This window comes from Acanthopagrus latus, chromosome 17 (genome assembly GCF_904848185.1).
Source record: "Acanthopagrus latus isolate v.2019 chromosome 17, fAcaLat1.1, whole genome shotgun sequence".
Classification (NCBI taxonomy): domain Eukaryota; kingdom Metazoa; phylum Chordata; class Actinopteri; order Spariformes; family Sparidae; genus Acanthopagrus; species Acanthopagrus latus.
Window position 1 is genome coordinate 17,048,821 of NC_051055.1, and position 13,743 is coordinate 17,062,563.

General features: G+C 44.8%; 1 protein-coding gene across 1 annotated transcript; it reads right to left on the minus strand.

The window, feature by feature from the left end:
- Positions 1-567: 567 nt before the first annotated feature.
- nacad (NAC alpha domain containing) lies at positions 568-13,743 on the minus strand. Its single transcript, XM_037075890.1, has 10 exons — positions 13,487-13,743; positions 10,056-10,339; positions 4,436-9,938; positions 3,927-4,172; positions 3,344-3,435; positions 2,755-2,823; positions 2,113-2,259; positions 1,567-1,701; positions 1,330-1,452; positions 568-713 (listed from the first exon to the last, which is right to left on the minus strand). Exons 1-10 carry the CDS (start codon positions 13,569-13,571, stop codon positions 699-701), a joined length of 6,699 nt encoding a protein of 2,232 aa, XP_036931785.1. The 5' UTR covers positions 13,572-13,743; the 3' UTR covers positions 568-698.

The following is a 13,743-nucleotide window of genomic DNA, read 5'->3' on the forward strand; positions in this document are numbered from 1 at the left end:
AAGTTTCTGAAAGACTGCTTTAATTTTATGACTTAAATGCATTAAAAATAACCAAGCAATGTTGAAAAAAGCCAATCTTCTCATTGAGAGTTTAATCAGTTTGCTTATGTGGGTCAAATAGAAACATCAGTATGAAACTGAGACTGTTCCAAAAACAGTTAAATGTTCCTTGTAGTACTTTTAAATGCCCAATGATTAATTTGTCAGATATCTTTACACAACTGTTTTGAGATATGTGTGAAATTAAACTTTTTATGTGTTCTGCAATTGTTCATATTTAAATGTAAGCCTCTTAACCCTTGACAATATCTTTAGAAACAATGATAGATAGATAGATAGATAGATAGATAGATAAAGACACAAGACAGAAGAAAAAGAAGCCTGGGGGTTTAGTTGGTAAATAGATGAGTCAATTTGGAAAATGAGGTAGGGAAGCAGGTCTTGCAAATGTATGCCTTGTAAATCCGCAGAATGTCGAGGACTGTGCTCCTCCTCTTGTTGAAACAAGCTACACCAAACCATCTGCACGCTTGTTCAGGGAAATCAATCTCACAGTGCATTCACAGCCCACGTTGGAACAGACTTTATTTAGCAGATATTGGGGATGCAACATACAGTAGCAGCGATACAGAAGAGTCAGTGGCGTTTAGGCTTTATAGGCTGGAGGAGGGGGTCAGGAGTCCAATCATCCTCACCACTCACATGGTCAGCTCCTGTGTGGAGGAGGAGACAGATAGAGAAAAGAGATTTGAGTAAAAAGATTACAGCGAGTTAAAATGAAACTGTGAAAGATGGAATTGAAAATACAATGTTATAGATACAATTCAGGTGAAAAACAAAAACATAACAGCCAATTCATTCAGTGAGGAAACATTTTCTTTCTCCGCTATTGTGTAGAAGACATTAGTACCATTTCACACTGCTTGTATGAATTAAGTAACCTTGAGGTGTCAATTTCAGAGGCTCTATTTCTGATAAATAACAAACTATTGCTAGTGATCTCAAGGCAGCTTCATCTTTGCTTTCCATCCTGTCAGGGAAAAAATTATCTGCGTCACGATAACAACTCAGTGGTCTCCGTGTGAGATGCTGCCGCCACCTAGTGGCCATCAGACTGCACTGATGACCTCCAGAACTGTAGAGGTTGCTGAGTTACTGGGGAGAATTTCTACTTGTCTTTTGTCCTCTGCTCTTTCTCCTTTACGCCTCCCCCCACCCCCTCCACGCACTCCCCTGCTCACTGGCTATGAGTCATTATTTTGTTCACCATCTGCCCTCCCTCTACCCTCTTTCTCTCTCACTCCCGCCTTCCCCATCCTTGCTCCTCACCATGATAGCATTCACAATGTCATTCTTGTTGTGTTTCAGTGCACGGACGGCCTTGGCTCGTGACACGTTGGCCTGAGCCATCACTAGCTCGATGTCCCGCTGCTCGAGACCTCCCTCGTCCACCTGGTGTTTTAGACAGAAAGAAAAGTTAACCAGCAAATTAAAGACTTTACACAGCACTACAACATATTGTACTGACAATTAAGTGTTCTGAAACAACAGCTTGATAGTAAATACCTCTTCCTCCTCCTCTTCACTCTCCTCCTTGATGGTGAGGCTGGGTGGGACTGGTGGGGCCAAGGGAGAGGAGGTCACAGGCACCTTGAATTTCTCTGCAGCTGCTTTGTGAGCCTGCTGAGACAGGTCCTCAATCTGAGAGGAGAGAGGAATGGAGATTGAGAAACAAAACAATTCATGTACTGAAGCTTAAAGTGTACATAATATGCTCATTTTTATTTGTTAATTTTTGGGTAGAAAATGTTTACATGCTTTAATGTTCAAAAAAACACATATTTAATCTTATACTGTCCATTGTTGCAGTCCCTCTATTCACCCTGTTTCTGAACACCATCTCTTTAAGGTTCTCCTCTTGAAAAGCCCAAAGTGGTCTAATTGGTGACCTTCCACGGGCCTGAGCAGGCACCGCCCACCACCAGCTCTGCCGGTGTTTTTGCAACCCACTGTGATGCTTTCACAGTACTTATATAACATCTAAACTTTCTGTATGATGAAAAAAGACATAAAAAAGACATAAAAAACCTTTAAGAAAGAAAGAAGACTCACCTTTGCCTCTCCAAATACAATGTATATGTCTGACGCAGGGCTTTTGAACACATCTGGTCTGCTGATGACAAACAGGATACTCTTGGACTTCCTAATGGTGATTCTGGTCACACCATGGACCGGCTTCAAACCCAATTTAGACATGGCCTACATGCACATACAGCAGCATGTGAGAAGGGCAGCCAAAAAAAAGCACAAATTAAAAGTGCTATCCGTAAGAATTGTTTCAACTGTAATTATCAACAGTATGTGAGGGAAATAACAGCTTTGAGCTTATGTTAAAAAACGCCTTTGTATTGTGTTGTAGATATATCTATTAAAGTACCAGCTAGCCCCTAGCCAGTTCGCACCTCACGAGGTGATAGTCCAGTAGTAAACAACACCAACACCCCCCCTTGTTCTCAGATCTCCCAGGCCGGGCAGAGTCAGAGTCATACTACAGCTAGCAGCATGGTTAACTGAGCTTGTTAGCTAACATCAGCTACAGTGAGCAGCAGTTAGTGGTTACTGTTGTGATATGCTGCCCCATATAGTATGCATTTGACCGCTGGCAAATCTTAGTTATTGCACCTTTAAACAATATCCTTATGAATATTATCTTTGACCTTTATTCATTTATTTTTATACAGTCATCATTCTCACCTTGCGGGCCTTCTTCTCGCTGCGGCTCTGTTTTGGTCTGTTTAGCCCCTCATCTGCAGAGGAGATGGACTGAAAAAAAACAAAAACAATTATCAGTTCCTCTACTGTAACATTTTCATATATCAGTTTTGCTTACATCACCAGAAGTGACTCATCTTCTACCCAGTTATGTTTCCACTGCTCTTTTGCCAGGCAGTTTTGTTTCCTCTTGCACATACAGGAGGTGATGTATTTTATGTATATAGCAACAGCAGCTTGCCTGACATACAAAAATATTTACATTTATCATGACTAAGCCTCAATAAAAAGACTGATAAACTTCATCAACTGAAAATGTATAGCAAGCAGGAATATATTAACAGGATTTACATTTTTTTTAGGCTGACAATTTCTTCCTGAATTAGCAATGATTATATTGCAATCTTGAAAAAAATATATCACAACATATCCTTATAAAATAAACCCACCATGACATGTTCTCGGTTTTACTCATGTCCTCTCCGACATGCCGTACTTGTTACAAAAAGCATTAAAAATAATTTGATTGACTCAGTACAGGAAGAGTTTCTAATAAAGAAGCATGAATCACCTGGTGCTCTGATGGTCTCAATGGTTCAGACTCCTCAAGCTCAGGCACTGACCCCTCACTCTCAGACTCATTACAGGAAGCCAATATTGAACCTACACAAACACACACACGCAAGCATATGTAAGTAAGGTGTATTGTAACCTTATTGCCATAGAAACTAATTACCATAGCAGAATTAATGAGGGCATTAATAACTCATGATCTCGTTGGGGCTATGCTGTTGAAGAGTGTTCATTAAAACAGTCCAAAAGCTTATCTAATCAACGCCAGAACATTTAATTAGAACTGGAAAATGTGAAAACAGACAGTAAGCTATATAATGCTAAAAATTAAGATGTCTTGTGATGCCATGTCATAAAAGCACAGTCATTTTAAGCTATTCTGTCTGATATCATTAATCTATATTCAAACATAGCAGTAACTGCGGGTGCACTGTTGGAGAAAGAGAAAGAGAAAGAGAAAGAGAAAGAGAAAGAGAAAGAGAAAGAGAAAGAGAAAGAGAAAGAGAAAGAGAAAGAGAAATGGGTGGATTGGATGACACAGCCAAAGAAATTTAGGGGACTCTTAGGTCTGAACAACTCACAATTGTTCTTAAAGGACAGGTCAGTCTCTTCAGAAATCTTGTGGCTGTGGTTGATTGGACAGCCTGTCTGTCTGTCTGAGATTTGGTGGGAAGAGAAAGGCTGTATTTCCCGTTGACTGGATGGACTAGACTCTTTGTGTATAGATCCATTTCTGCTTCCTGCAACTCCTCTGGGTTGGGATCTGTGACCACGTTGAGGCAGTCCATCATCCTCACTGTCTGTCTCCTCCTCAGCCAAAATGGGACCTTACAGAGCACACATTTATTGATCAAGGTGGTATCAAATTGTTAACATCTTTGTTTTAATAAGCTATTTGATCTCTTTATCGCTTAACACAAACAGACCAAGGAAAAAAAAATAGAAGCCAATTTTCTTTTTAATAAAAATGTTAACTTGCAAAACACCCTTTCATTGCTACTAGGACTGACTGGAAGAAAAAGGATAAGGGATTTCTCAATGTGTATTTCAATATGCTATCAAACTAACAAGCCATCATTTCTATACTCACCTCTGCACCTGTCTTGTGTGCTCCATGGGCGACCTTGCTTGATTTGTTTGTGAGGCTGGATGTTAAGATCCGGCTGAGACTGTGAATAGGACTGCGATTGGGGACGGGAAATAGAGTCTGGTACACGTGTTGAATCTAGAGTCCCAGACCCAGGTGAAGATGACTCCTGGGTGGGCTGGGACAGGCTCAATGTCGAGGCAGTGGAAAATGAGGGCAAAGAGACACTTGTGGCAGATGTGGTTGATGTAGAAAGGACAGGAGCAACCTCTTGGAGGCTGCTGTTTGGAAGAAATTGCGAATCAAGGGTTTGCTGTGTTGTCATGGAGGTAGGGGAAAGTGTAGGGGTGGTGTGGCAGATGGGTAGTGAAGACTGTTGTTCATCTAAGACAACAGGTTGGGATTCCTGCACAGGTGTGGGAAGATCATCCTCTGGCTCTGTGGAGGCAGGCAGAGTGGATGATGAGGAATCAGGAGATGTAGAAAGTGGAGTTGCAGAGTAAGATATGATTTCCTGGTTAGGTGGGTTGTGGCCAGTAACTATGTTGTTGTCATTAATGTCCACTGTGATTTCTCTCAGACTATCAGACAGTGGTCTGTTATCAAGCACTTCCTGTTTCTGATCTAGTTCTTGGTTCATTGCCACCACAACGTTGAGGTTGTCTGCAGTATGACTGGTAGAATTGCAGTGTCCTTTGTTTGGACTTTTGACATCAGGGCTAGTACTGTAATCCCCTTGCATCTGTGAAACAGATTTAGTTTTGTCCATCCCAGATGTCGTCTGCTGACAGTCCGATGATGAAGCTTTGTTGTTTGCCTTTTGGCCTGTCTTAGTTTTAGAATTGTCTGTTCCACCCCTTGACCATCCATCTGTTGTAGTATTTAATGGAACAGAAGGTTTCTTTCGATCATCAACAGATTCAGGGCTGGAGTCAGCATGGCAGCCTATCTGGGATGCCCTGTGTTTGTTCTGCTTCCCTCTCCTACCCTTCTTAGCAGCAATTGGTATATCTGTGGAAAGTTCCCCTTTAGGTGTATAACACGAAAAGTGCTCTGAAATATTCTGTGCAGGAGACGTTTTTATTTCTTTGTTGTTCTTGTTATCTTTCTTTTCACATCTCTCTGTTGCTTTCTTTCCTGCCTTTTGTTCTTCATCTTCTTCCCCTGAGTTACAAACAACACACTGCTCTCCTCTAAAGGCATCTTTACTCTTTGGTTCATCAACAAGTCTGTCAGTCACAGGACTGACGTCCCTTTTTCTTTGGCCTTCAGTCTGAGGCTCCACCATCTCTAGTTCTGAATGTAAACCAACATTTTCCATCTTGTCTTGACACGCTCTACTGGGTCTGGATCCATTAGATTTACATTTTGGAGTAAAGGAACCAAAGGATCCATGTAGCAAAGACAATGCATTATTACTCTCTGGAGTGACTGCCTGACTCTCTAGACTAGTATGACATCTTGACTTGGTTTGATCTGGTGATCTGGGATGTTGATTTGTTACAGCTTTGTCCACTTGAGTTTCAGCCAATGAAACTGAGACGCTACAGACAGTTTCTTTTGACGATTGTGCTGTGTCCGATGTCTGGTTTGTGGAGCTGTCTGTTGGTTCTTCATCAGGATTTGTATCAGGAACCTGAGGTGGCAACTCTTCGAGTGGAATATTGGACACAGACTCTCTAACACTGAAATTCACACTTTGAGGTCTTACTTCCTCTGAAAGAGCATTCAAATTTCCACACACTTCCAGTGAGTCAAAGGCAGAGTCATTGTTATTGTTAGAATTTCCCCAAGTATCTTGCATTTGTCTGTCTGTGTTATCTCCATCATTGTCTGGATTTAGATTACTGACATCATCCTCTGGAAATCTGGAGCTTCCATCCTCTCCTCCTCCTGCTTCTGAGATCTCCTCGATGGACTTCCAACGGGCCAAGTTGGACTCAGTGGCTCCCTCTCCCACCAACTCTTCACCTGCCATCTGGTCCTTTTTTCCACACAGATTGTTGTTATCTTCCTCATCCAAAACAGAACCTAGAACATTGTCATAATTTCTGCACACTTCACTGTTTATGTTAGGAACCATGGCTGTCTGTGTGCTTTGGCCCTCTGCATCACACATGAGTAGACTCTCTGCATCTAACTCATATTTCTTCCCCAGAGACAGAGAGAGAGATTCCCCTGCTCCCCAGACACCAAACTCCTGAGCACCTGATCCTAATCCTGGACCGAACCCCAGCCCCATTCTGTCGTCACGCCATGCCTCAGCTCCAGGGCCCATTCCTCTGCTTGTGTCTGTTTCTGAGTTTTCCCTTTTGGGTGAGATGGCGAGGGGGGAGTGAGGGGATCCAACTGCTCCCAGTATCCCCTCGTCAGTACTCAGGGTGTTTTCCCTCAGGTTGTCCTGAGCAGAGTCACTGGGGCAGTGTTCAGGGGTCAGGGCAAGATTGTCAGCAAGTTCTGAGATGATCTCTGGAGAGGCAGAAAGAGGGATATTACTGGGGTTGGGATTTGGGTCTTTAGGACAGGAGAGAAGAAGAACACCTTTATTCAAGTCATTGGTAGCAGTGGCCATATTCAGAGAAGGAGCAGAATCAATGCTTCTGCTTTCCACACTCACAGGGTCAGCTGAGGCATTGCCATTCTTCTGGTCAAGATCGATTTCAGACTCCCTGTGCACACTGGACCTACACATGGCCTCTGCCCCTCCAGGAACATCAGCTTTATTGGCAAATGACTTTGATAATGCAAGACGACTTGCTCCGACTGCCTTCTGGCTTTCTGGCTGATAATGACGAGGCTTAATGAGCAATTTGAAAGAGTCTCTTTCTGGTTCTTCTGTGGGATCTTTCCCAGAACAATCATCACTCTCCTTCAACATGGTATCTGTCATCTGCGGATTTTTCTCAGCCATCTCTTCCACAGGAACTGAACTGTTAAGGTCGGTAGACTCCTGCATGGGAGTGTCAGAGATGTGGAAATTGGCAGTAGGGTCAGATGGAGCATGAATGACAACAGCAGTGGGGGAAGGGTTAAATTGAGGGCTGTCTTTAGGCTGCTCAAGAGGGGTGGAAGAACCAGAGATATCCATCATCTCACTCTCAACCCCACTCTCATCCAGGTTGCTGGAGGATTCTGGTTGAGGAGAAATTGCTTCTGAACTACTGCATGGTTTCTCCTGATCAACTGGTTCATCTGTGGTCTCTTGCATGTGAAATGGTTTTGTCTGATGAATTTCACTGGTAGATTCCTGTTCAGGATCAAACTGTGGTTCAGTGGGTTTAGTGCCATCCGCAGGTTTGGTTTCTGTAATGTCGCCTTCGGGGTGGGCAACAATTGCTTCAGAAAGACAGGTGGTTAGGGGATGATCTACTAGAGTGTCTGTGCTCAGTTGCATGGGCAAAGGTTCAGTTTGACCTGTTTCAGTTATAGACCCGTGTTCACGTTCTGGTTGGATTTCAGTTGGATGAGGTACATCCACTGGTTCTAGTGATTGTGCATGTCTCTCAGTGCCGTATAAACCTTCTTCTTCCTCCCCATTATAGGAGGCCGAATCTAATGAGTCATCTGTATCGTCTTGGAAACAGAAGGATTCGTCCAACCCATCATTGATAGATGTCTCTGAAAGTGAATGAAGGAAGGATGCTGAGCTGTCCTCCTCTGTAGGATCCTGCACTGCTTTGATAACACACTCCTCATCATCGTCTTCCTGCTCTTTCTCATCTTCCTCCTCCTCTTCCTCCTCTTCTACCACTTTCACCTCCACCTTAGCTTCCTCACCTGCCTCATCATGGTTGTCACTGACATCATCATTATTTTCATCATCACCATCAGCAGCACCATTAGTATCGCAATCATCATCATCATCATAATCGTAATCATCATCATCATCATCTTCATCATCATCATCATCATCATCATCTTCAACATCTGCCTCCTCCTCTCCTGCTGCATAGGCATTAACATCCTTTCCTTCATTTCTGTCATTAACTTCTATTTCATTCTCTTCCTCTGTTGGGAAGAGGGTAATTTCCATTGAATCAGCCTTAAAGATAAGACTGGTGTGAAGGGGGAAGGAGATTAGGGAGGCAGGGATCATCCTTTCCTCCTCTGGTATATCATCCCCACAAGCTGCCTGGGAGAACATGAAAGAACTGGGACCAAGCCTACCAAAGGCTCCAGGACAGAAAGCATCAAGGGGGATGACAGGCGAGTCAGGGCTAAGACTAGATGAGGCCATGGTCATGTTTTCTGTATCGGGAGTCAAGGCAGTGGAGGGTAGTTCTGAATCGTCATCCATTTGTCCATAATTTTCCTGGGATATACATGCCTCCAGTTGCAGTTTCAGGCTTGTCTGCATGGGTCTAGAGTACTCTGCTCGCCCTGCAATGGCTTCTTCCAGCGGGCAAAGTGAGCTTTCAGACTCTCCACCATCCTCCTGGGAGTCACTGCTGTGGCTGCTACTGCTTCTCAGAGGGGAAGTATCCTCAGTCACCCAGCAAGGACGACAACTTTCTCTGGAAATCTTGATCTCTTCCCCTTTTAGAGCCTCATCCTCCTCCAGGATCACTGTCCCTGTTATACCTGTTCGTGAATTCATGACAAACTCCTCAGGACGGTACAAGCAGAAGTCCCCTGCTCTTTCCTCCTCCCGTTCTGGACCTGCTCGTCCCTTTTCCTCCCCAACTTCATCTCCAATTTCTGATAAGGAGCCCACAAAGCAAGCAGGGGCCTCCTGTGCTTCTTCAGTGAGAAGCAAGTTGGGAGAAGTGGAGGGGGAAGTGGAAGACGTGTAAGAGGAGGTCCAGCTGCCTCCCTCTGCTGTGATGTAAGAGCCAGAGGGTGAGGTGAGAGGGGAGCAGAGGTCCTCGCTGTCTGAGGGAGAGCCAGGGGAGAGTGGGCAGGCTGGAGAGCCAGGATATGAATGATGTTTAAGGTGTGAAGTGCGGGAAGCCATCTTGATTGGGGTGGAAGGGGCAGTATAGTACAGATCAGGGTCAAGGGATGAGGGCACACCCACACGTAGTGGGTCAACGGTATAGGCAGGTTCAGAGAAGGACAAAGCAACTGGACAGGCCAGCTCAGAAAAAGAGAGGGAAGGCACTTCGTCTTGAGAGAGGGTTTGACTCTCTTCCTTGTTGTCTATCAAATTGTCATCTGCTGTGATTGGCTCTGGGGATAATGAGGACGGACAAAGGGGGTTGTGAAAAGGAGAAGGGAGTATGGTTGGGGGCTGCAAAGGGTCTTTTTGTTGGTCCTGCGGCTTTTGGGGACTATGAATTTGGCTTTCCTCTTTGTTGGTTTCCAGTCGGGTCTCTTTTGCTTGTGTCTGAGGATCTGAAAAGCTTGGGATAGCTGGCAAAGGGATAGCCTGATCATTTGGCCCAACCAGGGGTTTCCCCTTCTGGATCTCTGTTGTTTTGAGCAGTGTCTCCTGACCCATCACCACCCTTGTGTCAATAGTCTGTGGCTCTTGGTAGTCACTCTCCACCTCAGAACCAGTCAGTACCTAGAAAAACACATTATACACATTATTATACACATGCATATAAAAGTACACTGAAATATTCCAGTTAGCATATCTGTTGTAAAATATCAAACATGCTCATCAACACATAACACACACCTTGATTCTTTCCATCTTAACAGGGACATGGCGGCCACATGGTCCATGGCCACCTAACTTTCCAGACAATCTGGGTGTGTTGTTGCGATGGTCAGAGCCTTCAGGCTGAGGTCTTGGAGTACCAGAGGAGCTAGGCGTGGCATGAAATATCCGGGGTCCAAATGGAGAGGTGCATGCTGGGAGAAGCTTCTGAGGAGTACTGGGAGAAGGGCTAGAACCACTGTCACTTGGGGAGGAGCCACTGTCACTAGGGGTGGAGTCAGTAGATGGGTGTCTTGTCATGTCTGAAAAACATAAAAAGCATAATGTCACACCACTTTAAATTAAGGAGAAGGAGCAATTCCATCAAAATCTTTAATCAAAAATGATCAAAACGATTTTATAAACCGTATACTTTGGCAGATTTGTAAAATTTGAACTGTGGCAATGAAGTAAGAAAGAAATTCAATAAACTGAGCTGACTAAATTATCTCAGTACCACAACACTGGACTTGATGTGGAAGGCTACGCCTCCTGCAGTGTACAATAATAGACTTTTTATCTCAGTTTAGTTGAACTTTACTTTCCTTCTCCCACACATTAACTCAGAGTGCGCTACAAAAAAATGCCACCTAAATGCCAGTCAGTAGATTAAACATCTCTCATCCTTTTATGCTACTCTGACACTGCAAAAGGTTTTGGAGAGCAAAACAATCAGCAAGATTGAAAACATAGAGTATTAGCAGGCTGTTTTAGGAATTTTGTGTGTGTGTGTGTGTTGAATAATCCTGCCTGTAGTGGTCTGCCATAAGGCTGGAAGGGAAAAACAACACCTCTCGACACTCTACAGTATCCTACTTAACCTTCTTTTTCAGTATCAATGTGCACAGTTGCACGATTAACCACAGGCAACAGGATTACGATTTACTTGTCCTTCTAGACCATGTTATCATCTTCACAACTGTCATCAGGAATGAGGAAATTGCTGAGATTAAATGATGGGATGGTTGAAAGAAATGGGGTCAGGGGTGAGTAGAGGGTGTTTTGCAAGAAAGGGGAAGCAACCAGAGAGAGAAGCTGGAATGAAAGACTGTATTCTTCATTTGTTCTACTGGTTGTCTTTAATGAGTTTTCTTATGTCAGATTGAATACGGTTATAACACAAAACCATATATTCAGCTAAATTCCCCTGAGGGACGTGCTGAGGCCTCTTTCTATAGAACGCACAGGGAAGGAACAGAACCTTCATTTGCTCTCTTAACTGGGCCATTACCACAGTGACCTCAATCCACATGCTGATTGGCCATTATAACACACAAGTGGCTCAGCTCGGTGCCAGCCACAAACACACACACATACACACACTTGCTCTGCCAGGAAGCCAGATATCACTTACTAACTCGATCTCTGTTCTGTATCCCTTGCTTTGTCTCTCTCCCTCAAAATTTCTCTCCAAACCTTTTCCAATCTAATCCTATCCTCAGTTCTGCTTCATACATAATTAGGTAGAAATAGCGGCCGCTCTTTTTTGTTTTCTCTTCCCTTCTCTCACCTCCATGTTGCTTCTCCTCCCTGCTGCTCCCCTGCCCTGCCTCTGGTGGTGGTGGTGGCGGATGCTATCATCAGCACTTGCCCTGCCCTGTGTGATCACTGTCCCAGTAATAAGCTCAAGGTGTGTTTGTGTGTGCTGAGTCATGCCCCATAGACTAAAATCTGCCACTAATCAGGGAGATGCACAGTCAAGCTAGCAAAAAAGCCAGCTCCAGGTCTAAACTTAAATGGACAGCACAGTCTAATGGGTATAAAACATGTGACTGTCTCCTCTTGCATAAAAAAGGCCCCTAGCTTCAGTGACCATGTGCAGAGGCGAACAAAAAACTTAATTAGGTTATACATGCATAATGGGAGAAGCAAGCAACAACTACACTGAACACATTTAGAAATAATATACCCTCTTCCCTTTGGTATTTGAATCACATGCAATAGCTGCATGCTGTTGTCAGAACTACTGTTTTGCTCAGCTGCCAGTATCTGCTAGCATAACTGTCAGCCTCCATCTCTTCACTGCAGATTCTGGCTGCCTTTTCCCCTCCCCGGCCCAGCCTGGGAGTCTCCTCTGGGGGAGCGCATTGAAATCAAGCACCCGGCCTGCTGTACGAGGAGCAGGCCACAGCAGGCTGAAGCAGACTAGAGCTGCGTCACAGAGGCTGCAGAGCTGGCCTGTCAGCCCCAAGGGAAGCCTCTATTTCAGCCACAGCTCAGATTGAACCACAAAGAAGAGACACTCCAATAGCACCATACACCTCTTTGTCCTTCTCCACCTGCAACCCCTCTCTTCAGTAACAGTCGATCTTTTTAACTACTAATTTTGCAGCAAGTATGTGCCTGAATACAAGTTGTAACCAGAGCATCCAGTCATTCTCTCTCCTCCCTGTCCGCTCTGTCAAGATTCAGGCCAAGAAAGCTTAAAATAATTTCAGGCCTAAGAACAGATAAGGGCCACGAGGAAGTTCAAGCAGGAGAATCTCCGAAATAGCACAGCTTAACGAAGAGGAGGCTTAATAACTGCCCGGTGTTTACAACAATGTACACTGTAAGCTGTATACTATGTTGTATGCTGTAACTCTGACACAGAAGTCACCACACTTTCCTAAAATGATGACATTACTGACTGAGCTCCAGGGGCCATTAATCAAATCTCGACCCTCCCAACATCTCATCAGAACCCTGTCTTTGCTACTCCTATTTCTCTCTCCCTCATCATTTTTATATCACCTATTTCATGATTTCACAGCTTCAAACACATGGCAGCAGCGTGAGCAGAAACAGCAACGGTTTTGATACAGCTGGCGACAACAACAAAAAGCTCCTGTGGTTGTGTATGTGTGTTCCCTACATTACGGAGCGCTGCCATGCTGCTGTGTCATGTTCCTGCTGAGGCTGGGGGAAGGGAGGAGCCACTCTCCCTTACAGTTTGCAAAATTGCTGGGAGCATGTGGATGGGGTGGGCTCCGGGGCTAAAGACAGGCCAACGGGAGGAAGGATAGAGGGGCTGAGGAGGCCCTAGGAAGATGGGGCAGGGGGTTCGGATGAGATTCTTGGGGGGGGGGGGACTACGCAAAGGTTTTGGAAGTCAGATGCTGCATTTAAAGGAGAGATTGTAGGCGGGCTGGGAGTTGACAGTTCTGGAGGGAGGCTAGTAGCTGGGGCAACATGCACATGTGAACACAGAGATAGAAATAAGCTCTAAACTGACCCCACAGACAGCCTCTTACACTTGCTCACTAGTCTCTATGTGTTTACCAAGCTTTCAATCCAGCTCCCTGCTCCTCCCCTCCTGCCTTAATCTATTTAACACTAGCTGCTTGCTCTACACTATCTCCATTATGCCCTGCTTGCTAAATCATATCACCTCCTTCTCCCCTCTCCTTACCAAACCCCAGAGGTCCTACCTGGTCCAGGGAGCCCCGTCTCCTCTGCCCCCGGCTCTGGGTGCTTGTCGGCGGGGACAGATCTGTGAGTGCTCTCCCCCGGCATGCTTCTCGCTGGCTCTCTTTGGCTCTGACGCAACAATAAACCATACAGCCGGAACAGACAAGGTGAACCGGGAGAGAGGAGGGAGTGAGAGAGTGAGAGAGGGAGGAAGAAGAGAAGAAGATGGGGTGGGGTGGGGGGGGGCCTGAATGCTCAGCGACCCAACACTCAGATC

What these genes read in the sequence shown, in the direction of transcription:
- nacad (XM_037075890.1), bottom strand. Translation starts at nt 13,571, where the DNA reads ATGCCGGGGGAGAGCACTCACAGATCTGTCCCCGCCGACAAGCACCCA. An exon ending in CCTGTCCTTTAAGAACAATT is followed by an intron (nt 3,436 to 3,926) that starts GTGAGTTGTTCA and finishes GTGTTTGTGTAG; the next exon opens with GTTCAATATTGGCTTCCTGT. An exon ending in GCGAGAAGAAGGCCCGCAAG is followed by an intron (nt 2,260 to 2,754) that starts GTGAGAATGATG and finishes ATGTGCATGTAG; the next exon opens with GCCATGTCTAAATTGGGTTT.